The sequence below is a fragment of the Leptinotarsa decemlineata genome, unplaced genomic scaffold (genome assembly GCF_025532065.1).
Source record: "Leptinotarsa decemlineata unplaced genomic scaffold, Ldec_3_MD MMD2_tig00000010_RagTag_RagTag, whole genome shotgun sequence".
Taxonomy (NCBI): domain Eukaryota; kingdom Metazoa; phylum Arthropoda; class Insecta; order Coleoptera; family Chrysomelidae; genus Leptinotarsa; species Leptinotarsa decemlineata.
This window is the reverse complement of record NW_027412538.1, coordinates 5,453,319-5,480,420: the sequence shown is the minus strand read 5'-3', so window position 1 is coordinate 5,480,420 and position 27,102 is coordinate 5,453,319. Positions and strand designations below refer to the sequence as shown.

Genomic DNA, 27,102 nt, shown 5'->3' with positions numbered 1-27,102 from the left:
ATAATGATATCAGGTCAGACAATTTCGCTTTCAGCTTCGATAAGTTTGTTGGGCAGTTAAAACGGATACCAATATGTCTCGACACAATCATGTCGCTAGAATGGCAAAGGCTTCTCCTCAAAAGCTTGGAACACTTTTCCGAACCAGAAAACTGTACACATCTCAGCAACTTTTGATGCTTATAAAGCTCAGATCGAACCTACTTTGGATAATTAATTTCCTGTATGGAGCTCTGCCCCCAAACATACCCTGAAGTTGCTGGATTCCAACCAGAAGAGAGCAACTCGCCTGATGGGAGACGCGAACATCACGTGCAACCTTGATAGCCTGGAACATTTAAGAAAGGTTGGAGATTTATCTCTCTTCTATAGATACTTTCACGGGAAGTGTTCAACTGACTTGGCACATTTGATTCCACCAAGAGCGGCACATATCAGAAATACGCGACAGACTGTTGCTACTCATCGTTTTGAGGTTCAACCCAATATACCTCGAACTTCACTCTTTAATAACTTTTTCATCTAGAGAACTGCGTTTATGTGGAATAAACTTCCTGAGAAGATTTTTCCAAATAGATTTGATCTTTATCTATTCGAGTCCAATGTGAATAATTTTTTCTGCACAGGCACTGCTCTGAGAGCGCCTTAAGGATTTTCTTATGATGCGTGTGTTTTGTCCTTTGAAAAAAACATTGAAGCCTTACAAACAACTGTTTCCTGCTCAACATGTTCATGGGTTTATTGGCGTTGGAAGAAAAAAGTTAAATTATTTGGAATCCCATATGATTATTTGACTAGATATGACATTAGAACCAATATATTAAATTTTTCTTTTGTTCCATAATCCAAAAAGTCACGTGACTTGTTTCCGTTAATATCCCAATTCTCAATCTCGTTTTCTTTCTCGGCGTGAGTGCTGATGCAGAAACCATCTGAACTACGTGAAAAACCTATAAAGCCCCCCTCAGGCAATGAACAGACACACATATAATAGCAATCGGAAAAAAATCAGGATGAGTTTTATCCCTCTGCAACAACGCTCAATTCCATATTGAAGAGAAATTTTCAGCATGCAATCAAATTTATATTGAGCTACCGAGAGCTTTTCACTCGCTTCGAAAAAAGGTTAACCAAGCTGCAATTTGGATGATTCGTCTTAGGTAAAGTTCAGCAATTCCAGTGCCTGGAGCCGCCGGAATCAATTTACATCTCGTTATTCTTCTGTCTCTTTTGCCACACCGCCACCAGCCACTCTGATTTCATGAACTTAAAGCGGATTCAGGGTGAATAATACGAGGGAAATTTCTGAGAAGGATTCACTGGGTGTCTAACAGGGCCCCTAAGCGGTACACTTCTTGCGGAGGGAGTGAATTAAGGATGCCTTGCCTCAAACGAGGTATTTTCCCACTCAACTGAGTTACTATCATCTTGAGAAAATGTTGAAAATTCCGTTACTGGGTGTCGGAAATTTCAGGTGAAGATTTTGCAAGTTGAAAAACTCTACATAGGCGCCATTGTTAACTTAAAAATAAGACTCTCACTGTGATTGACATGCGGGAAACGGAAAACTACTGGGTTGACATATTTCTATTCTAGTGGAAAACTCTGCATTCGATGTTGTTGATGACAAAAAAAAAAAAATCAAACAGAAAATCAAATGGCAATGCTTTTTCAAATTTTGAAATATTATTCGGTAATATTCATTAGCCTCCTGAATTTCCCAACCTCACCCCCTTGGATTTTTGTTGTGTTATTTCAGAAATTATATTCATAAAAAATGTAACTTTCAGTATTTTGTGATTGAGTCCAGTAATGAGGCGCTATGTTTAATTAGTAATGAAACAATAGCCGTTCTCAACATTAAACGACAATATGAATCGAAATATTTTCAAAGTCACTCTAAGTATACAGGAAGTTTGCGGAAGGAAAAATTTGAAGCTTTGAAACGCGGACTTAAATCACAGCAATCTTTGTTTACCAAAGCGGAAAACGTGAAAACCATTCACCGATGGAGAAATTATGAAAGAATGCTTGATTGCAGTAGCCGAAGAAATATGCCCCGAAAAGGTTAATTCATTTAAAAGTGTCAGTTTGTCAGCAAACACCGTGGCTCGGAGGGTGCAAGACATCGCAGAAAATATATCATCTCAACTGTCTGACAAAAATGGACATCATGAGTGGTTTTCTCTAGCATTGGATAAGTCAACGGATGTGTCAGATACTGCTCAGGTGTTGATTTTTATTCGCGGAGTAGATAAAAGCTATGAATTATGAAGAACTTCTTGATATTGATAGTATTCACGGCACGACAACTGGGGCAGATATTTTTAAATGAGTTGAAAATGCCATTAATAAAAAGAACCTTCGATGGAGAAATTTGAAATGTATAACAACTGATGGAGGCACAAATATGTATGATGAAAATAAAAGAGTGGTTGCACTTGTGTCAAAGGCTGTAGAAAATGGTGGTGGTTCAAAACCATTAGTCTTACATTGTATCATTCACCAACGGTCCTTGTGCGGAAAATGTTTGGATATGTCTGAAGTTCTAAAACCAGTCCTATCAGTTGTTAACTTCATCAGATCCACTGGGCTGAATCACCGACAATTCCGCGAGTTTATTGAACAGATTGGAGAAAATGATTTACCATATCATACTGCCGTACGCTGACTTAGTTGCGGAAAAATCCTTAAGCGCTTTTTTGAACTTCGAGCAGAAATCGATATTTTTTTAAATGAGAAGCAGCGCCCTTTTGCCGATTCAGAAAATAGTGAATGGATGTGGAAGTCAGGCTTCTATGTCGATTTGACAAATCATATGAACGAACTGAATTTGAGATTGCAAGGAGAAAATCAGCTTCTCCCTGATTTATACACCAATATCAAATCCTTCAGGCAAAAAATAATACTATTTCAATCGCAATTACGTAAAAAATGTTTCACACATTTCGAAACATGTGAAATATTCAGCCACACTACAGAGACTGAATTTCCCGTCAATTTGGCAATCGAAACTTTGAGTGCTTTGAAGGTAAATTTTGATACTCGTTTTTCAGATTTTGATGTCATTGCGAATGAAATTAAGCTTTTTCAAAATCCTTTTGATTCCGACATTAAAACCCTGGCTTCGGAAGTCCAAATGGAAATTATTGATTTACGGTGCAGTGATATGCTTAAGAACAAATATCAAAATTCATCTTTGTTGGAATTTTATGAGAGTCTTCCACTGGAACAATTTGATAATTTGCATAAATTTGCTCGTGGGTCGTTTTCTGTTTTTGGTACTACTTACTTGTGTGAGAAAACGTTTTTCAAGATGAAGTACACAAAGAATTTTACAGATCTCAATTAACCGATGAGCATCTTGAATCTCTTTTGATAATTGGTACAAGTAAAATTGATCCACAACTACAAAGTATTGTCGGTGGAAAATCACAATTACATGAATCTCATTAGTGTTTTTGTTTCACTGTGATTCATTTCAATTATTTGTTAGTTATTGATATGCTTCAACTTAGATACTTAAGTTAAGTTTCCTTTGTCATCATTTCTGTCGTTAAGTTTCACCTTGCAATTAATTAAAACCGAGTAATTATCATTGTATGTTTTCTTCTTCAACTTATCACAGCAATAGTAACAACAATTAGGTAATCATTGGCTGTCGCGGGCCAGATTGATGACAGTAAATCATTGGCTGTCGCGGGACGGATTGATGACACTGGCAGGCTGGATTTGGCCCGTGGGCCGTAGTTTGGAGACTCCTGTATTAATAGATACAATATGAAGTATACAATGAATTAAATTATACAATAAAACGTATATTTTGAAAGTGTCACAAACATAATCAAGTCAGGCATAAATAAATAGCATGAACAGAATGGAACATTTCAGAGAAGCGATGTGTTAAGTGCTTGAGTCAGTTGCTTTGTTGTGACGAGAAACTCGTCTGTGGAGTAAAAGCAGTGTTCAAGAATATATTTTTTGTGCTTTTTTTGAACTTATCGAAAGATAGTGATTTGATTCTCTCCAGCAAGCAGTTATATAGATTGATATTCAGAGAATTATGTTGAGATTTGGATAATCTATACCTTGGAGTTTTTAATAACTTAGCATACCTAGCATTATGGTCATGTATATCTGACTGGGTTTGTAACTGGTTGATTTTTGTGTGTATTTCTAATAAGGAATTGTAGATATATAATGAAGTTAAAGGCATGATGCCAAACTTTATAAAGTGTGGGTGACAATGTTTTCTATATCCAACTCCAGCTAAAATTCTTACTGCTTTTTTTTTTGTTGTTGAAAGATGGTTATTGCACGAGTGGCATTTTCCCATGAAATTATTCCATTGTTCATCTGCGAATGAAACAGAGAGAAATATGTCATTCTCAGAGTATTAGGTTGAATTGCTTTTTTAAACTGCCTCAAAAGAAATAGAGTACTTGCTAATTTATTACAGAGCTGTTCTATGTGATTCCACCATGTGATTTTGTTATCAATAACAATTCCGAGTTTGACAGTATTTCCCATTTGTACGTTCATATTAGAGGAGAAGGTTACTTTTTGGAATTTGCTTGCGTTCAACTTGAGTTTGTTTGCAGTAAACTGATTTTCAGCACGTTTTTCAATGTTATGAGAAGAGGAAGTGAGTTCCATACGGTTTTTACCAGTACTCATCAAAGTAGTGTCGTCTGCGAATAGAACACTTTTATTGGGTGATAGGAAGTTGCATAGGTCATTTATATAAATCTGTTTAAAAATCTGTTTAAAATCTGTTTAAAATCTGTTTTTCCGTTAACCAGCTGTCGTACCCCTACGAACGACAACCCTCAGAAGTCGAAACTTGTGCGAGCTAAGGATTAACGAGGTCTTGCCTTTTAACGTGTGATTCCTAACACGAGTTGGACGGTAGCAAGTGAAGATCGATCGTTCAGACTAGGGCAGGAACCACCGACCAACACGGCAGTCAATTCGAGTGAGTGAACAAAGCACCCACGCCGAACCGCTTGGCTACCGATTGACAAATAAGAATGGCCCAAGCACTGACCCCTGTGGGACACCATGTTTTATAGGTTGAAAGTCCGAGTTCCTTTGGTTAACAGTATCACATTGTTTTCTATTTTGTAAATATGCACTGAATAACTTCAATGCCCCCCTCTAATACCGTAATATTTGAGTTTCAAAATGAATATCTCATGAGAGACACAGTCAAATGCCTTCGACAAGTCACAGAGTGTAGTACACCTTGTTCCAGACCCTCAACTATGCCTTCCAATATATTAAGAATTGCAAGAGTTGTAGAGCGATTTTTCCGAAACCCATACAATGCATTATCAAAAAATTGTTTTTTTTCCAAAATATTCCACTAGTCTATTTTTCAGAATTATCACGATGATTTCAGCAAATATGGAAATAATGGATATTGGTCTATAATTGTAAATTTCTGTAATATCTCCCTTTTTATGAATCGGAATAACTGGTAAATTTGAAACTATCTGGAAAAATGCCTTCACTGAAGATCAAATTGATCATTGATGTTAATGGCGTAAGAATTATATCTGATGTTTGTCTTATGATATGGCAATTTAAATCATGTGTATCTACCGATTTCGAATTGTTTAATGCAATAATTGCATCAAGAACCTCATAGCTTGTGACTCCCCTTAGGAAAAAAGAATTGCATGGCACAGGAAAATGTTTGTATTGGATCAAGTCGTCTGGTATATTGGATAAATGGTTTATTATTATTTTCAGCAACACTTGTGAAGTGAGCGTTGAAAGAGGTTTCACATATTGGAGTTTCAGGGGTACTTTTAGTTTTCCTATTCAACTCATAATTTATAATTTGTCAACTAGCTTTTGATTTGTTTTCTGATGTACTGATATTCATCAAAACAATTGTGATCAGATCAAAAAATTATGAAGATCATGAACTCAACAAATGTTTCTGGAATATGAAGTTGAAAACAAAAGACTGCTATAAACGTTGTACTTGTCAAAAAACTTGTAATTGTGTCAACAAGAGTGGCACTAATGAACCAAACAATCAAAAGAAGCCAAAAACAAGTCGAACGACAACAAAGAAAACAGCAAAAGGCAGCAAATCAAAACCGACGGCCGACCAACACCGGGACACATCACGTAATTCATTAGAGGAAGATAATTAGCGATATCGCTGCCATAATTCGAAGCGGAGCTACAAGGGAAAATGTGAGTGTATTCCGGATGTAGGGCCGGTGTCATATCGAAATCCTATCAAGGGGTGGCAAAATGTTATGGCGTCGGTTCAACGTTCGACTCGATCTCGTCAAACTACTGGACCGACATGACCGGGATTCAGTGAGAAATAACAATTTGACAGTGTCGGAGATGTATCAGATTTGAAGGAAGTCTTTTTCAGATAATATCCATGGTTAATGAAATATAAATGTGATACTTACATGACGTTTTTTTAGCTATTCTCAATATTGCTCGGTTAAATTCGATAAAAGTTCTTTATTTTAGGAAATCAAAATAATCTCTTCTCAGATCAAAAATATCAATAGTTGTTCTAGAAATCTAGAACTGTTGAATTTCATTAATGTGTTCTGCCTCTTCTATTTCTAATGATATAGAAAAAACGTAGAAAAACTTTAAATACTATTTCATATTCATAATACTCTGAAATAAACCAATTTGCAATGCGACGATTCATTGATAAGAATTCATTCGTTCATTCATTCATTCCGTCCAAAAATCATTCGTAAGAAGACTAAAGTGGATGATGATGACAATGGTATAACAGTTTTGGGATACTTTCATGCATTTCCAAATGCTTCTCTGCACGAGGCTGAAAGAGAGATAGGTATACCCTACGAGACAATTTGTCGAATTCTTGATAAGCATAAATGGCATCCCTATAAGTTCTACTGTGTCCAACATTTGAAAGAGATTGATTTACCTCGTAGAGTTGAATTCTTCGAATGGTTACTTGTCAAGACTCAAGAGGATGAACATTTTCTTGACAATATCATATGGACAGATGAGACACAACAGTCATTATTGGGCGACAGAAAATCCTCATGTTGTACGCCAAAAGTGGTTTCATGAAAGATGGCAATTCAATGTATTTTGTGCCATAAAGAATGAGTCAATTTTTTATATCGAGTTTTATGATGATAATTTGAATACATCAAAATATGAAGATTCACTGAGGAATGGAATTCGAATGATTTTAAATAATAGACCAGGAAGAGAACGTGTATGGAACCAAATGGATGGTGCTCCACCCCATAATTCTCATTCAGTCAGCAAAGCTTTAACCGAAATCTTCGAAGACAAATCGATTGGTAATAATGGACCTTTTCATTGGCCTCCTAGAACACCATATGGCAATTCATTAGATTATTCCGTGTGGGGTTCCATTAAAAATATGGTTTACTCTACTCATATAACAACAATAGAAGATATGAAATCGAGAGTTATAACTGCTTTCAATAGTTTGACTCCAAACTTGATCAGAAGCTCTACACACGACAATCTTTTGTAGAGATTACATGTTCGTTCAAGTAGAGGTGTAGATGTGTTTAAAAATGATCTGAAATACACTGACGATTAAATCAACTCATTAATTTATGGGTTTATTATTTTCAGTTCGTGTTTCAGTGTTAACAAAACTATTGTTTAAAGAGAAGTTTTATTCGATGGTTGAAGAGTATTTTGATAATTATCTTTCCATTGTATCATCTGTGACTAATTGAGAAACATCAAACGAAATCTGTTTTACAAAAATGAGTGATGAACAAGGAAACCATGTCAATTTCCGTTTGAAACATTTTATCTCGAAAACGGTTCAAAATAGAAAAAGTATTATCTGGACAAAGTTAATCTAAAATTGGATGTAGAGCTCAAAAATGTTGAAATATACAGGGTGTTCCATTTGAAAAAATTGACTCCCATTAATTTTTTCATGAGATCAAAGTATCTGCATTTTTTGAAGACCCTGTATGAGGAAAATGAAAATATGACTCGGAGTGAAGATCCTCATAGTATCACTCCACTCCATTTCAAATTTGATCGTTTAAGTGCAAGAGAGTTCAATATTATCAGCATTTATAAAAGTTCATGTTTGGTAAAAAAAATATCGAAATTAGTTAAACGGTAATGGATAGGTATAGGATAATAGTATATGAATTTGTTGACAAAGTGATGATGAATCATAATATGATATTATATACGGGGTGTTCTATTTGAAAAATCAAAGAAGCCGCTACTTTATAGTAGAAGCTTCAACGCCGAATCGTCCAAAATATTTTAGGCGTGTAGGTCATATTGACTTATGCATACTGTGGAATTTTCAGGTTGATCCGTTGAATAGTTTGTCAGAAACGACTAATTAACGCTCTTCATGAAAAGCCCTGTATATATGCTTATGTTTATGATGACTGATGGAAATTTGCAGCTTTTTCAATAAAACCTGATGTTCTTTGAGCAATAAAGCATATCATTGTTATTATTATTATTAGGTATTTGATACACATAATTTTCGTCTTTCACACTTTACAGCTCGAAGTAATATCTTAGCGGTTCGTTTAACTAACGCTCAAAAAATGAATTCAGTAAGCCTTCAATGGTAGTTTCAATACCACTTTCTCTAACTGATACAATGAAGATTGAAATTCTCAGTTTTTTTTTATCAGGTGCTGAACAGTAAATATTTGATTGAATCAATACATCGGCATTACACAAAAACTTTCTGAAAACCCTGAATGGCAAAATGGAAATCCACCAACTGCGAAGCACCGAAAAGTATTTTGTTATTTGCCAACCCAGTGGAATTGGAAAATATAGGTAGTCGAGAATTCTACCAAATGAAAGCGAGCGAGCCCGTCACGGTTTTTTGGTCAGAACGGTGGTTTACCCGCGAACAATTTGTGGTCTCGTTTGATGGCGCCAATGAATTTTGTTCGAGCATTCCGCTATATTACCATAAAAATAAAATAAAATGAAATGAAAAATCTCAAATCGATGAACAAAAAGGTTAACAATGCCATTCGCGCAATCTTACCAATATTTCACAGATTTCTCGAAAGCTTTCGATAAAGTTGATCATATCATATTGTTTTCAAAACTCAACAAATTTGGTATCAACCATGGTTTAATCAATAATTGCCTCCAGAATCGTAACTTTGTAGTCAGATATAATGGTATTTACTCTGATCCCTAAGAAATCAAATCGGGTGTCCCACAGGGGTCAAACTTGGGGCCTTTGCTGTTTGTTTTATTCATCAATGATCTAACATTATGTTTGCATTTTTCTAAAGGGCTTCTTTTTGCAGATGATTTCAAATGCTTTAAAGAAATTCAAACCATCAGAGATTGTGTTGCACTACAAAAAGACATTGATAGAATATATTATTGGACCACAGAAAATGAATTATACTTCAATATTGATAAATGTAATATTTTTACCTTTTCTTTGCGAAAAAACCCAATTGAATTTAATAACAAACTTGGAGATACTTTCCTCAACAGAAAAAATGAAGTGAAAGATCTTGGGATTATTTATAATCACACTTTGTCATCCTCGAAACATTTTGATGAAATTTGTGAAAGGGCTAACAAAATGTTGGGATTTATTATAAGATCTGGCTATTCGTTTGTGAACAATTATAAGACAACGAGTATAGTTGAGGCACCAGTCAATCTAATAATAACACTGTTATTTTTCGAAATTACGCAACCTCTGACGGAAACATCAAACTCTTACGAAGGTTTGAAATGGATGATGACTTCAATATAGCAGACTAATGATTGGTCGGTAGCCGGTCGGTTCGACGTGGGTGCTTTGTTGACTCACTCGAATCGGCCGCCCTGGTGGTCGATGGTTCAAGCCCCAGGCTGAACGATCGATTTTCACTTGCTATCGTTCAACTCGTGTTACGAATCACACGTTAAAAGGTGAGATTTCGTTAATCCTCAGCTCACACAAGTTTCTACTTCTGAAGGTTGTCGTTCAAATGGCTTTCTCGAATTCCAGTTAACATCAGAAATGAGAAGGAGATATATAAATGAAGCTGTGAGATGTGACAAGAAGTATTTTGGTCAAACTGAACGAGATACTCAAGCTCGTGTCAAAGAACATGCTACACCCGTCAAATTTCGTAGACCCGTAGAGTATATTGTCAGACTGGTTTGAGTTTGACGATAGTCGTGTTACTAAATATTCTGGTGATATCTTGAATCTATTGGAGCATCTGGAGAGATGAAAAAAGGCAGATCAAGATCTTCAGATGATGTGGTATGTGTATCTGTAGAGTAGGGAGGGTGAGTGTAGGCCCACGCACTTAGGCCACATGTGACCCATTGTACATCCTCCCGAGGAGTTGTCCTCCTAGGTCATCGTCCATCCTGTTCTTTCCAGGACGGTGGACAGGCCACTAGGAGATATCTCCTTTATATCGGCAGGTGTTGGCCAAGACTCGCCGAACACACAGTCTCTTATTGACGATAACTCCGCATAGGACATGCCTGATAGTTTCATCTTTCTGTTCACACTGTGTATGGAGGTTTGTCTACTAGCCCCATATTATGGAGGTGTTTCCTCAGTTGACAGTGGCCAGTCAAAAATCCTACTATTAAGCGTAAGTTTTTCCTCGTCATCGCCAGATATTTCTTCGGCGCCAGCTTCCCAGGGTCGCCCAGAGTGATCCTGGTAAGACTGCATCCTTTAATTTCATCCCATCTCTTTAGGGATTGATCATGGGTGTGACGTTTGGCTAGTTCCGCAATTGTCGAAGTCATCAGGCCGTAGATGTCACTGAGTCCTGAAATTGTTAGTCCAGCCTAGTAGTAGATTACAGCCGGTTCTGGGCCTCCCCCCACAACTATGACGTTATAATTGCTTTTTTTTGTTGTTGTTTAGTAATATCAAGGCGATGTGACCTTGAAGGGTCTGGTGCATGGATCGTTTTGTGTGTATGTGTGTGTGAGACATAGTGGCGTAATAACATTTGATTGGTGTATGTGTGTGAGAATGCACGGTACAGGGTTTTATCATGTGCTTGTCTATTTACAAGCATACGTCTGCATACGTTAAAGATCCTTCAAGTAATGATTGTTTCATCGGTGTGAGCCCACCAAGTTAGTAGTGGTGTGACGTCACAGCAACAACCGTTCTACGGTAAGAGAGCAAGATGTTCACTCCACGACGTGTGGCTGAGTAATGCGTATTCATCGGTGTGCCCTCACCTCTCTCGATGCAGTAAAGGCTGTGACGTAACGCATCGCTCTAAAGGAGGAATATTTGTTCTGCAAGTCTTCGCCCACTACTACTCGCGACGAAGACGTATTTCAAACGCTATAAGAGTTTATTGAGGAAAATGGCCTGGACTGGTTAATGCTGGTTGGTGTTTGTACAGATGGGGCGCCTTTCATGATGGGCATCCGTTCTGGATTTCAAGCACTCGTGAAACAAGTTGCTCCTCAAGTTTTCGACTATTATTGCTTGATACACCGTCACGCTTTGGCTGTGAAGACGCTTTCACCAGATTTGCTACATACGTTGAGTCTCATAGTGAAAATTGTTAATCACATCCGAGGCAGCGCTATGAACTCAAGATTAGAAGAGCATTTAATGCTTTTTTGTACCATACAGAGGTACATTGGTTATCAAGAGGAAAAGTTCTAAGTAGGGTTTACGAACTACGAGAAGAAATTAAATTGTTTTTTGAAAATCAGAGAACACAAAAAAAAAGAATATTTTGCAAAAATCAAAGACCAAACATTTGTAGCAAAGATGGCGTACCTTGCTAATTTTTCAGTGAAATTATCAGTCTGAATATTTCACTGCAATTGGAACTTTACCAACGTAGAGTGCAAGCTGGCGATGTATCAATGTTTAAGTGAGCAAAATCATGTTTGAAAATTCCGTGGTTTAACATTCAACTGCTGTTATAGACTCACTAAAGCAATATTTTCCAAACATGGATAGTCGTGAGTCCTACTCCTGGATTTCAAGACCATTTTCTACTTGCGTCGATATTTTCCAGGGTGGAGATGTGTCAGCAAAAGAAGAGTTTCTTGTACTACGGGAGGATAACTCATTGAAAGTTGATTTTCAAAATAATGAACTCGGCACATTTTGACGAAAAGCAGCTGGTTTTTCGACTCTTGTTACATTAAAAATAAAAGATAGAAACCGTCTGAATGTGGAGCATGACATGAGATGCGCCTTGAGTGAAACCGAACCTAATATTGTTGAACTTGCGAATGCAGAGCAATATCAACCTTCACACTAGTTAAGTCCGAGATTTATATATTATTAGTTATCTAAACGTGCAATTTCTTACCTATTGAAGATATTTTTGTTCGAATTTGTGTGGTTGAATTATTTCAAATTAGCTAGGGGTAAACTCAATTCCCATAGTTATTCACAGGGGTAGTGGCATTGAAAAGGTTAGGAACCACTGATCTAGATGATATTAATTCCTAACTCGTTTATGTTTTCAAAGAAGTCATTAGCTTCTGGTTCTTTATTTGTCTCAAAATTTTCAAAGTCATACATTTTTACATTAAACATTTTCAACATATTAGAACACGAAATGAAATTCATACAAAATCAAAATTCCTTTGAATGCTGAATCGTACCATCATCAAGTTCTGTAGCAACTCCAGCGATGATTTATTCCTGTGTTCATTTTCAAAAACACTGTGAATAGAAAATGCCGTTGTTATCCTTCCTCACCAAAAAATACCCTAAATTTACCCCAAAAATTCTTCTTATTTAAATTTTTTTTTTATAAAGGGAAAAATCCTCAAGTTGGCGAGAGAGGAGAAGCCTGCCTTCGGCTGACGTATGCGTGGGAGAATGGGAAGTCAGACAAACTGGCACCGTTACGCATTAGATAATGAAGCGGTTCACCCTCTTAAAAGAAATTTTCACTACAAAAATCATTCCGGAAGCAAGAGAGGAGGATCTGAAGTGAATGAGAAAATGAACTGCGGAAATCTTTCTTCCTATATTTCAATTTCCACTCCTCTGCCTGAAAAGTTAGCAAGCTCGATGGAGAATTTTCATTAAGTGTTATGTGTGACATGAAGTGGAGGTAATTTGAAAAAATTGCTTTGAAATATGAACTGAACTTTGAAGAAAGTGTCTATTAGTGGATAATTTATCATTAAGTATCTCATTGAATGGGACAAAAACTGTTTAATGAAATATTTATTCCATCCTCAACTGTGTTAGATGATTTTAATTTCGAGAACTGAATACTAGCATACACAATTTGTCAAATATAGAGAGAGTGTGTGAGAATCGGATACTGAGTAGGGTTAATTAGGAATGTAAAATGAAACTGATCCTGAAATTTTTGTAATTCTACATTTTGACTAATCAAATGAGTGTGTGTGTATGTGATATATTTTTGTCAATTATTCTACATAATAGAGTAATAGACAAACAGGCGTGTGATATTTTTGGGTTATAAATAAAATTGACTGATTGACTTGATCGTTACTTAATGAAGATACATAGTAATTTCACCTACTATACCTAACTATAAGTGAACTTCATTTTCGAAAATATCACCACATGTTTCGCTATTACAGTAGATTTTTTAGTAGTTAATAACTTACCTCTTACCACGTAATACCTGACCAGGTACATATTCAATCATAATTACGTTGAGCATATATTATTTCTACATCTAGTCAACTTTTATATGCCTCGAGTAGTCATTTATAATTACCTGGAGCATAAGTTACTTCTGAGTTCAATAATGATATGTTTTGAATTTTTGAATACATTAATATCCAATATTTTCAAATGATTCAGCTTTGAACCTCCATTTTCTATCAACAAAATTTCAAAATCTTTTCTGAAAGATTATTTGAATATGTTGAACTTGTTCCCTTATCTACATAGCTCGTATGATGTTCCTGGATGTGATTATTGAAATTTTTGCCGGTTTGAGACAAGTACCACAATTTAATTTATATACTCCGGAAGTTGGATGTTTCGTCTTTATTATTTTTGACTAGATTCCCTACGTATTACCTGTTCTATATACAATACAATACAAAATAGAATATTTGTATTATTGAAGGCTGATCTGTACAATTCCTTGAATAATTTTCATTATTCAGTCGATTTTGTCTGTCTGTTGAAAAACATTGCAAAAAAATGTTCAGCTGGAAATATTTTCCCGAAATGGCAGAAAATTAACTTGAATTAGTTTGGGGCTTGGGGTTCCATCAGGTTCTCATCAGCATCCTGATGTTTTGAACAATGTCAATAAAATGTTTTTCATTCAGCATTATATTATTTTGTGTCACTACATCTGAAATTTTTTTCTTTCATAATAAATAGTGGATGGGAAAGAAAGTTTTTGGCTTTCTTCTACTCCATCTTGATACAAAAAAATGTGGGAATTTTCCATGCATAGAGTTATTTATTTTGAAATTGATTACTTTCTTCTTTTCTTTGGAAGTTTTTCACATTTTTTTTTTAATTAAGATGGAGTAGTAGAAAGCCAAAAATATAAGCCTTTTGATTCAAATAATGAATATTCATTGATAACCATTTTTTAATTGTGCGTTCAGTAGATCATGATATATAATAACGTGAAATTAAAAAAAGTCCGGTTGTTTTCATTGAGTTGAATGACAAAATAATAAACTTTTTCATTACATACATCTGACTTAAGATGACAACTACAAAAAAAGTGACTCCAAGCACTGCTGCCAAATGTAACACGATTTTCAATACATCTTCATTTTCTCTTTTACTCATAGTCATATCAATGATTTCTTCAGCCGAAAAGTCTCTGTGGAAATTTTCACTCATTGTTGTATGGTCGTTCTTCAAGGCGTATGTAGCGACAACATAATAACGGGTCTACGAAATTTGACGGTTGTAGCATGTTTTTTGACACGAGCTTGAGTATCTCGTTCAGTTTGACCAAAATACTTCTTGTCACATCTCACAGCTTCATTCATATATCTCCTTCTCATTTCTGGTGTTAACTGGAATTTGAGAAAGCCCTTTTGAGAGCTTTCAATGTTCAGTTTTTTCAAAATGCAATCCAATTCTTAGTGTATCTTGGTTTATAAGAAACAAAAATAAATTCAGGTCTCTTGTCCTATCAAAAAGTTGAAAGTTTACGAATATGCTCTTAAAACTTACTTTTCCTGATAAACTTATTTACTGTATTCGAAAAATATCCAATGCTTTCAGCTATGTTTCTGATAACACTTACCTTAATACAGTAGAGTGATAATCAAACAGAAGTTGGCAGCTTATTTTGAGATTCTTATTCCATGATTCTCAATTTGGTTTTCGAAAAAACAACTCGACTACTCGTGCAGTTATGAGTGTTGTAAGAGATATAGTTGAGGCGATGGACAAAGGACATCATGCATCAGTAATCCTATGTGATTTGTCGAAAGCTTTCGACTGTGTCTCTCATGATATCCTTCTTCGGAAGCTGAGTTATTATGGACCGAGAGGAGTTGCTCTAAAGCTTTTTGAATCTCACCTTAAAAATCGCTATCAGAGTTGAAATGGTGTCCCACAGGGTTCGGTCCTTGGACCGTAAATGTTTATCATTTACATTAATGATTTGCGCCAATTCCTGTTGCCGGAAAAGTGAACTTTGTTTGCTGATGATAATACTCTGACTACCACTCACTATGACTATCAGCAACTAGCGATGTTATCACTGGCGTTACAAGAAAAAGCGAAATATTGGTTTCAGGCTAATAAGCTACAACTTAATGATAGTAAAACCCAGAATATCACATTTTCTACAAATAATTCTCTCATGGAGGAAAATAACGTTAAATTATTGGGAATAACTATTGATAACAGACTTGGCTGGAATTGTCATATTGAACAACTTAGACATGAACTTTCTAGTACGCTATTTTTACTTCGGCAACTGAAAATATATGTTAATCATGATACACTGAAAAGTACCTACTTTGCACTTTTTCATGCTCGTATGACTTACGGTATCATGATATGGGGTAACTCCTCAATGTCACTGCAAATCTTTCGACAACAAAAAAAGCCCTGAGAATAATTTCAAATTGTAATAGCAGAGAACATTGTCGTCCTTTATCTGTTCGCCTCAAAATGTTATCGCCACCTTCCTTATACATATGAGACTCTTACAGAAATACATAGACGAACAAGAAATTTGGTAACACAATCTCAAGTACATTCCTATGATAGAAGACGATAAGATTATATCAGAACTCCCAGGTACAGGCTAACAGTCTCTCAAAAAAATTCACCAGACTATCATGTGTATAATATATTTCCATTTGATATCAAGTCACTCAATATAATTTCCTTTAGAAAAAAATAAAAAGATTTCTCTTGCAGCACTGTTCCTATTCAGTGGTTGAGTTTAAAGAATATATGCAACATCCTGAAGTGTCTTTTTGAACACTCCTTTCAGATCCCATTCGCTCGACTCTGTTTTCTCAGAAGTGCTCTGATGAATATCATCACTATTTAATTTTTTATATCAGGATGATCATAAATATATTCAACGTGGCAATCTTTATTTACCGCTAGCATGTCTTTCTAGGTATTTTTAATATATTTTTAATATATCTTCATGTAATTTTAATCTAACTGACTTGCTATAAATATACTTTTGTATATAACATAGTTAAATAAATATTCTATTCTATTATATTGCTTTTCACGCAGAGAGAACGTAAAAAAATTATGGAAAACAGTGTTCTTCCGTCATTTTCCATTTATTTTCATAAGTGATACATTTGAATCAAACATCGCATCCCCATATTCATCTTCTCATATAACAAGAAAAAGCCCTGCTGAACTTCACTGCTTCTCATCATGAAACTTTGTGAAACTAAATATCTACTGAAATTTTTTCCCAGATTTTTCCCAGATCTATGTAAATAGCCAACCCATGGCTTCATATTCGGAGCTTTTGCAACGTCAGATTTTTATTGCAGTAGCAATATACTTTCCTCAATCAAGATTTCATTATAGATAGCGTAAATTTTAATATTGGATTCAATTTCATTTTGACGGTTCGGGGTATCATAAAATGAGAGCGCATAAATTTCCCAGTAATAATTGCTTTTCTTTTCCGGTTCATTCGACTTCTTTCCCGGAGAATCACAATGAATACTGTTTCGTAACGACTGACACAGAAGTCACAGAGGGTATATTGAGTTTCAAGAATATCTTTCGTTAAACGGATACCAAATATTCCTTTGTATTTTGAGGAAGCATATCTCTGGAAGAAAGGAGGGTAGTGATACGACAGCCTCTCACTTTTTCTCTTACTACTTTAAAATTACTGAAAAATTGGATTGACATGTGATGAGTGGCCTAGTGGATACAAACATCGGTTATATTTGTTCATTTATATGAATTTTCCACATTTTGTAAAATATAATGAAATTTTGAAGGTGATAGAGATAACACCCCCCTACAATCTCACAAAACATTCAAGTTAACTTCGAGCTAATTATGAAGGTTATGAGAAATTGTCAGTTTGAGAATAATCAATATGAGAATTTTATTAGTTTGGACTCACATTGTCTAATATGATTTTAAATATCTGAAATATTTTTTAGGACACAACACAAGCACTACAGGAAAATCCTTAAGGCGCTTCCAAAGCGGTGCCTGTGCGAAAGTAGGGAGTCACATTGGATTTAAATCACTAGAGATTGAATCCATTTGGAAAAATGTTCTCATAAAGTTTATTTCACATAAACGCAGATGACCGTTTTGGCGGGAGTTGGCCATTTTTCGCTTGATGATGGGTTTCCATATGTTGTGTATTTCTACGCTGGCTTGGCTGAATACGTTGTTGGACAACATGTATGCGGCTTCCTTGAATTTTCTCCCAAACCAATGTTACTCTCTGTGCAAGATCTCAGCTTGGGACCACTCGATGTTGTGTTGATGGGTCCAAACATGGTCTGCTATTCCTGATTTGCTGGTTTCTCCTCGCTGTGTGTGTTTCTTGTGCTCGGCAATGCGAACATTCAATGGCCTCTTAGTTTCACCGATATAGGATTTTCCGCACTCACAAGGTATCCGGTAAATGCAATTCTTGGAATCGCAGTCCGCTTTTGGTGGTTTGGTGCAGCCATGAAGTTGAGATCTTACTTCCATTCGAAATAACGGTACTGAATCGAGTAGCAAAATTTCAATCCTTGAATAAAACCATCGTGATAAGTGTGAACATAATTTTCCTCCGGGATTTGGGAAGTTCAGAATTATATAATGAATCATTATATGAAACTTAACAGTTCCACATATGTTCTAAATTTCGAATTTTGTGTATCTTCTGGTCCTTATACTACAATTAGAAATCACTTCACGACCGTGCTATTCAAACTCATCATCAACTTTCCTGCTTGATTTATCTTACCCGAATCTATTCTTCATTCACTTCAGGGAAAAATATTCAAAAATATGCAGGTGTGAATCATTCGGTATATCATAGTTGAAGCTTCATTAACTTCGTGCGCAGTATGGATAAATCGTTTCATCAAATATTACTGCTACCTTCGTTCCAATTCATTAATTACAATTCGTAAAGCTAGCCCCAAGGTGGAAATATCGAACATCATTTTAATTTTCCATTTTTTCGCGCGTCGCGTATCGGAAATTGAAACATCGAACATGTATCATCATGAATAATTGATAGAGGGAAATATTTTTGCGAGTCTGAAGGATTTTTATTTTTATTTCGAAGTTCTATTGATGTGATACCCAGTTTTAAACACGAATGGAGCACCGTTCTGATGAATATCATTAAATGAGTTGAACGGAATACGGACTAGTTCTTCATTAGTAAAAATAGGTGGCATTCACTCACTCTAGTACGAGTACAATAATGAAAACTGGCAGATACTTTTTCTGACAGTGATTCGTAGATATTTATAGGATTTATTATTGCGATATAATTACTTGAGAATCCATACATGACATTCAATATAATCAAACATCAACTAAAATGATAATATTTATGTCTAGTGGAAAAATGTATATCGAAATTTTTATGTTTTGATTTGAAGTCGTGAGTTTTTTGGAAGGAAATAACTTTGACTTGTATTCGACTCGAAGACTTTCATTTCACAAAAACATTTCAGTTTTTCTGGCATACATAGTAATATTAATTTAAATATTGTAAGGAAAATAAATTAAAATCTCAAGCTTCGATTGCAAAAAAACGTATCTTCATCTCTAAGCTAGGTAGGTAGGTAGGCCGGACCAATAAACCCAGTTTCTTAACGAGGGCGATTAGTTTGTATGGTGAGTGTACTTTTAGGTCAGATGGTGAGAATACGGATCTGCCGAACTCACTGATTCGGTCCCCAGCGGGGCAAGTCTCTGCATGTGATGATTCAAATGACAGTGACCTGTAAGAAGACCTGTAAGACATCGAAGTTCATTTCTACTGTAGTCCAAAAACTGTTTGGAATCAAGCTTTGAGGGGTGAATAAACGCCTTGGAGTGAGCCAATCCTGGAAGATTCTGCCAGAAGTCCATAACTCTTCTTGCCAACCAGGTGTTCAGTGTTTGTTTGGCAAAGCCCAAAGCGATGCCAATGACAGATTTTGGTCCAATGAAGCCGCTTGCAGCACCCTCCTTCGCAAGAGAGTCAGCAGCTTCATTGCCTTCCAGGCCAGTATGGCCAGGAATCCAGACAATCTGTTTAGACTTCCTATCAAGAAGACTCTTTTTTGGCAGTTTGCTACCAATTTAGACGTTGCTCGGTAGGAGCCAAGAGCTTCCAACGCCGCTTGACTGTCCGAGAATATTTTTATTGACTTGTGAGTGAGGTTGGATTCATCCAATCTCTCCGCACACTATTCAATAACGTGAATTTCCGCTTGAAATACAGTCGCATAAGTTCCTAGGCAGCTAGATAACTCTGTCCTGGGTCTGCGACTGAAAACACCTGCACCAGAACCGGAAGGTGTTTTTGATCCATCTGTGAACCAACAACTATCAGCTTCTAATATCTCCTTCTCCCGCAGGTTCCAGTCCTTTCTACTCGGGAATGGTACTTTATGAGGCAGTCCGTAGTTGACAGTTGGTGGTATAAAGTCAGAGGTCATTTCCAGAATGCTGTGACTTCCAATGTCAACCAACAGTCTGTTGCACTCTGTATATCAATGATCTCGTAGCTAACTGGATTCAAATCTCGCAGGTGGCTTGACAATTCTACTGCATCTGGTAACAATTTTCTTCGAACCGACATTACCATCTGCCTTCGAACCCATATCTTCATCAAAATCAGTTAACTTGGAGACGTTTATTTGCTTGAAAGAAATGCTTATATCCTGCAACCTATTCGTGTCTACATTATCAGGAATTTCCAGAGAGTGAAGCCTTCAAAATGGTCTAATAGTTTATCTGTTTCTTGTTTTGATTCAAGCAATCGTAGCTAATGGTGAGAGAGACTGGTGAGACTAGTGAAAGAGCTCCTCAGACGAATCGGAAAGAAATCCTCACGATTATTTTTGATTGTGAGGCAGTCGTGAATAGTCGGTCATCAACTTATGTCGCAGAAAATGAGGATTTGTCACCTTTGAATCCCTCAATGTTTATTCAAGACATTCACGGAAGTGAAACCCTCGAGTTGTTACTTATGTACAGAAATCATCTGATATCACGTCAAAATTACTGGCAAAAACTATGAGATGGTATCAGAACATGATTCAGAAAAGAATACATTGCAGAATTGGTGCACTATGGTCATAGAATATCCGGAAACCTCAAAGTCTGAGATATAGTTTACATTGTTTCTGATAACATCAAACGAATAAACTGGCCTAGGAGGGATACTGAAGATGATTCCTGGTGGAGACGAGATAGCTAGGGTTTCTCGAATCAAAACTAAATACGGGAAAATCATTGACCATTTCGATTTACGGAACTGTCCCCAGGAACCAATCCAGTTTTTAACGTTGCCATCAAACTTTTTCAGTTCAAGCCTGGAAAGTCGATACTTTTTTCTAGCGTCTCCAGTGGACTTGTTGAAAACACTATTCCAATCTTCTTGAGACGCCTTATTGATTTCAACATCGCATATGGATCGGTGATTTATGATTTAGTCTTTGAAGAGCTCTTCATCGGTAGGATTGCTCGATAATATTTGTTCTGTGATGGGCCCCTTCACAGGCAGATGGTGCGATGACAAACCTGATAATAGACGCTACATTGCAGTGACGAGTGCCAAGCAGCCCGAAACCGGTCTGCAAGTGTGTTCCAATAATACCTGAAAAGTTGTATCGTTAACAGCATACCTATGTAGAAAGAACTTAAGTGGAGAATCCTGCACTGACACCTGTCGGATATAATCCAACGCCCTTCGTGGTATTAGCCAAGATATTAGTTGTTTTCTGATAGGTGTCAGTGCATTAACCTACAATGTAGGGAGTTAAGACTGTCCTGAACGAATTGTTTCTTTAGATGATTCAATCCAGAGTTTAATCTCAGTCACCTCAGCCTTTACTATGTTATGAGGATAGAAAATGTAGTTCTGGGATAGACCATTGATTTTAGTTGTCTATTTTTTTTTTATTACGGTTTGGACAGAAGAGGCAGATATATATATATATAAAACGAGCTTCGAACATTTCTCCGATTGAATATATTCCAATTTTGGAAAATAGATTTCGAAATCTAAGACTCTACAAGCCTCAATAGTTTCTGATTTAGGTTATGTATGAAAATAAACTCGGACCGTGTTGATAGTTCAGAAAAGTACGAATTGCGACAAATGAGTTTGGAAGTAAGATACTTGCCTCTTCTTGGGCTCTATCAAGCAGAGTATATTAACGTGTGAATTTAAAATTCCACTCTGGGTGAACTACAGCTACACAACTACAACTACCTAATCATCTTCCAACAAAATATGATTGAACTCTTCATTGACCATAACCTCGAACAATCAATTGATATTGATTATTTCTTTCTGGAAGGAACAGTTCACAGTTCCAAATACTTTCTCCATAGTAGCCCAACAAAAATATGCTAGTCACATGCCCAGCCTGCTCAATTTTTCATTTCGTGAATTATAGTTTGTCTCTGTCTTTGCGATTGATTGTCGTTAGTATATATCTGAATACATTATAGAGCAGTCATAAAGAAAATAACTCTTAAAAGATATCGACAGGTTTGATTCATTGTATCTGGCGCAATCAATAACCCATAATAATATATCAGTCAGGCTGTAATACAGAGGTTGGTAGGATGAACTGAGCCTTTTTTCATATATCACGCCAACACACAATATTCTCTTCCGGTATTTCATCGTCCGATACAAACACGACTACACGAAGAATGGATATACTTACGGTTAGTCTGGTATTCACCCAGCTGACTGGCATAGTGATTGATGATTTTGCCTGAAACAAAATTGTAATGTAATGTTAGCCCATTGCAAGGCTGCCTCATCGATGAAGCTCATATGGGTTTATTGTTTTACCGCGTTGATAGAACGTCACAGAATGAAGATTAAGTATCAGTTATCACTCGGATCGATATTAATTCGGAAATGAAATCATGCATAATATATATGTTACGGGAAATCTTAGACGACGGAGTGTACCCAGGTCCAACCTGGTTGACTCAAGCTTTTTTGGTAAAGTCCAAATAATGAGTAAAATATATTTTAATTCGGGCTTTGTCCAGTTTAGGTCGCGACGCACTTATATAGGTTAGGTAAGTTTAGGTTCAGCAACTGTTTCAATTTAACTTTTAAATATTCTCAAGGTTAGGTTATTTAAGTTATATTCCAGTTGTGCTATTGAACATTCTTACTTACATTATAGCTTCATTAACAGAAGTGCGCCGGAACCTAAACTAGACAATCCCCTCTTCCAGTATAATTGCAAAACAAATTGTGCTATAAAAAGTATTCATGCGAAGCTGCCGAAAAATTTTGCAATTCAAAATGCCACAGTTGCCACAAATGCCAATTCAAATACCATTGATAATACTAATAATGTTTCTTGGCAATCTCAAAATACAAAATACGATGGACATTACGTTACATCAGAAAATAAACAAGGGCAGGATGAATTCCACTAAAACTGATTTGGTTGTGCTTGAAAGGGTTTCCGGTTCTTGTATTGCTAACAGGTGTGATAGTTGCATGGGTATAGACATTAAAAACTAATTTATGATAAGAGTGATTTTTTTAGTAAAATCGTATAGCTACTTTGATCAGTACCAATTTGTGAAATAATTGTCATACAAAATTTTAATATGTTTATGAAAGTTTAAAATGTCCTTTGATTTTAATTTCATTAATAAACTAGATTGATTATTAGTCAGTTTAGTCAGTTCACTTATTATTGGGACTTCACATCAGAAAGCTTGGATAATAGATAGATAGATAGATTTTATTTGACTACGTTATGTAAAAAAAACATTTGTAGCAAGTCATGTCATTCATTATACAATGTGAAACTAGGAAGACTGTGTCAGTTTATAATATAAATTCCTTCATAATGTGAATTATATTAATAAATCATACATATAGGTATGCCCACGTACTCGCACACACATACAGACTGAAATATATATAAATAAAATACAAATTACCTAAACGCACGTGCAGTATTGCCGAAGGCAATATTTAAAATAGAGAAAAATGCTTCATATATATAATTTCAATAAGTGGGTCCTGCATATCAACGTACAGTGTTCTATATATCCATGTGAGGCAAATTCTTCCACAGAGTAGAAACAATTATTAAGAAGGTAACATTTTTTTTTTGAAATTCTGTAGTGAAGCCCTAATGGAGGGGAGTTGTTTTTTGATTTTGTCAGTCGAGAAGACTATGTTTTCATGAGATTAGATGAACGGGTGTTGTAGGTTAGGGACTCTGACATTAGTATAAAATTGCTTTTGTTTTTGTGAATATCTATCATAGAATAGTATATGAACAAATACGGTAATGACATTATTCCATATTTAACAAACAAGGGTTTGCAGTGATCATTAAAATTTCCTCCCAATATTATTCTGACATTTTTTTTGTAGTGTAAAAATTTGGTTGGCGGTGGATGCGTTCCCCCAGAGGATCATACCATATGTTAGGTGGGAGTGCACCAGTGGATAGTAACTAGAGAGCAGTGTGTCAATGTTCAACAACTTTTTATTTGTAACAGGAAAATATAACTGGATATTTTTGAGCTTACCTGATACACATGTTCCAACCAGTTGAGTTTATCATCTGTAATTACACCCAGTAATTTCGCGTGGTTTCCATTTGCCACCTGGTTGTTTGTCGAAATCGTCAGATGTTGGGTTTTCTCTCTATTCAGTTTTAGGTTGTTGGAACTGTACCACGTTTCGTGTTTGTTTTCTGCCTCTTCCATAGTAGTATTTAGGCTAAAAGTATCCTTGTCAAAGTTAACTAAAGTAGCGTCGTCTGCAAACAGAGTTATAGTTTTTTGAAAAAGGTAGACGAACAGGTCGTTTATGTATATAATGAACAGTAATGGACCCAAAATTGAACTCTGTGGTACACCATGCTTCACTGTTCTAAATTCTGATAGCTCATCATCCACATTAACGCACTGTTTTCTGCCAACTGAATATGATCTCAGCAGCTGGAGTGGGGGACTTCTAATGCCATAGTATTCGAGTTTTTTCTCTAGACTATTGTGTGAGACACAGTCGAAGGCCTTGCTGAGATCGCACATTCTGATTCCCGCATGTTCACCAAGCTCAAGGCCCTCTACAATGTTCTGTACAATCATTCAGATAGCATCAATTGTTGAACAACTGCTCCTGAATCCGAACTGATTTTCGTGTAGTAGAAAATATTTCTCGAAATATTTAATTATTCTTTGTTTCAAAATTATCTCTATGATTTTGGAAAACACTGGAACTAACGAAATAGGTCTGTAGTTATCAAGTAATTTTTTGTTGCCTTCCTAAACTTCCGGAAAATTCAGACGTTGGGATATTTTTTGGCAAGGACGGTGCTTGCCGCGATGACTGTGGATCTTGTGGAGATGTTTGAGTTACCATTGGAATTGAAATTCGAAGTGGAGACAGCTGAGGTGTTAAATGAAGGGATTCTTGGACATCCATTTGCAAGGTTTCTGCTAATGGAGGATTGGACGTCTCGAAGATCGGAACGAAAGATTCTACCGTGTCATTGTCAACATCCATTTCAGTCGTTTCAGCTGCACTGAAGTCCACATTAGTGGAAATGTCAGGGTTGAACAGATATATTCCTGTTTTGTTGAATCCATTCATACTATTCAGTGGAACTGCTGCTTTCAGATAGGCCTCTGTAAAAATTTTCGTTATTTGGAACACTGTCGCTACTCTCCCAGGATTGTTATTCATCCACTTCTTCAACGCTTGGTTATGATGTATCCTGCTTAGAGGATACATGACTCCGACGTCGAAGGGTTGGAGTTTGTGGGTGCAATGAGGCGGCAGGCATAGAATAGTGACGTGATTATCCCTGGCTTTTGATACCACATTCAAATTTTTTGTGTGAGATAGGTGACCATCCAATATCAAAAGAGCCGAATCTTCTGCTGTCGGTTTGGAATAAATTATGAAGTGATCAAACTACAGAGAAAACACATCTAGTTTCATTCAACCAAATGGATTTTATGCACATAGACCGCCTGGAAGTGCGCCATCCATCAATTCTATTTTCATTCGGACTCTGCGGAAGATTAACATTGGAGGAACAAAAGTTCCAGAAGCTGAGGTACAAATCACTGCCGTCGTTGTTTCACCTCTCTCAACTGAAGTCACTCGCACCATCTGTTTACGGCCTGTTTGTGCAAACACTCTCGAGTTTTTTGTTGGAACAGTGCATAAACTCGTCTCGTCAATATCCGATGGTTAGAAAATATTGTTATTCTTGCAAATTTTTCAAAGTCGAAAAAAATTTACCCACCACAGGCTTATTAGAAGCTCGCGCTCGAGCAGAAGACATTGATTCTGGGGCACGCATCGTAATGTCCGGATGTCTACGTCTAATTCCACGAAGCCAGGAATCATTTTGAACACACAGAAAGGGATCCTTCGCCCCAAACACCAAATTCCAACATATCGATCAAAACATAACCTTCAAATACCGCGTGTGGTGATCGAACATTGCTTGAATATTAGCTGACTGCTATCAATACCCGGATATAAAAAAAGATTTCAATAAACAAGAACATGTAAAAAGTAATGAAAGTTCAAAAACATGCTTACCTTAAATCAGAGTCACACTTTTCGATTATTTTTTAATTAAAATACGCCAAGCGCTCGCACCGCCATGACACTTGGAGAGGCGACTGGCAGGGGTGCGAGAAACATGTTTCATGTGCATTTCGATACATGACAGTAGTTGTCTCTGATTTACGGCGGGGGATCATTTGACCTACAGGGATCGTACTACCTCACCTTCCCCTACCTGTCTACCTTCAGAATCAAGTGATTAATTGTTCATTCAAATTAGCACATTCAAGCGTTTATTTCTATCCGATATTCGGAAACATAGAAAGTTGTGGAATTGACCGCAGTGGTAGTGCGCCCGACTCACGATCGGAAGACCGTGGGTTTGATTCCCGCCTCGACCAGATATTTTTCTTGAGATAATTTATCTGGTTGAAGCTGGGATGATTCTGCAACCGTGTTAGGAATCACACGTTGAAAGGTAAGACCTCGTTAGTCCTTAGCTCGCACAAGTTTCTCAACTTCTGAGAGTTGTCGTTCGTATGGGGGCGACAGCTAATTAACGGAAAAACAGATTTTGAAACATAACAGAGATGAACAATTTATCAGTTGTTTTCGAGTATATTAGCTACGGTCTGCAGGTTTTTATACCTGACTTTTCGTCTGCTATTGCGGCAGATATTACTAAAGAGGATACTGCAAAGATCTACCTTGCTACTACCGTTGCTGTATCGCCTCTGATAATTTCTGAAAACTGATGCACCTGAAGACAAAATACTGACCAAAACAAAGTTTCTAGTTCGGTAAATTCAATAACACTTAACCATGCTTCTAGGAAATATTCTTGAATCGACAATAACTTCTTAAATAATAAACATCCATCACGTTATACTTCAAACTTCATTTGA

General features: G+C 36.4%; 1 protein-coding gene across 2 annotated transcripts in view; it reads right to left on the bottom strand.

The window, feature by feature from the left end:
• side-VI (sidestep VI) overlaps positions 1-27,102 on the bottom strand; it is an 841,483-nt gene that overhangs the window by 490,304 nt on the left and 324,077 nt on the right. For both annotated transcript variants that reach the window (XM_074171294.1, XM_074171295.1), the window contains exon 2: positions 22,347-22,397. In XM_074171294.1, the coding sequence (XP_074027395.1) occupies positions 22,347-22,397 (51 nt within the window). The remainder of the gene's footprint in view (positions 1-22,346; positions 22,398-27,102) is intronic.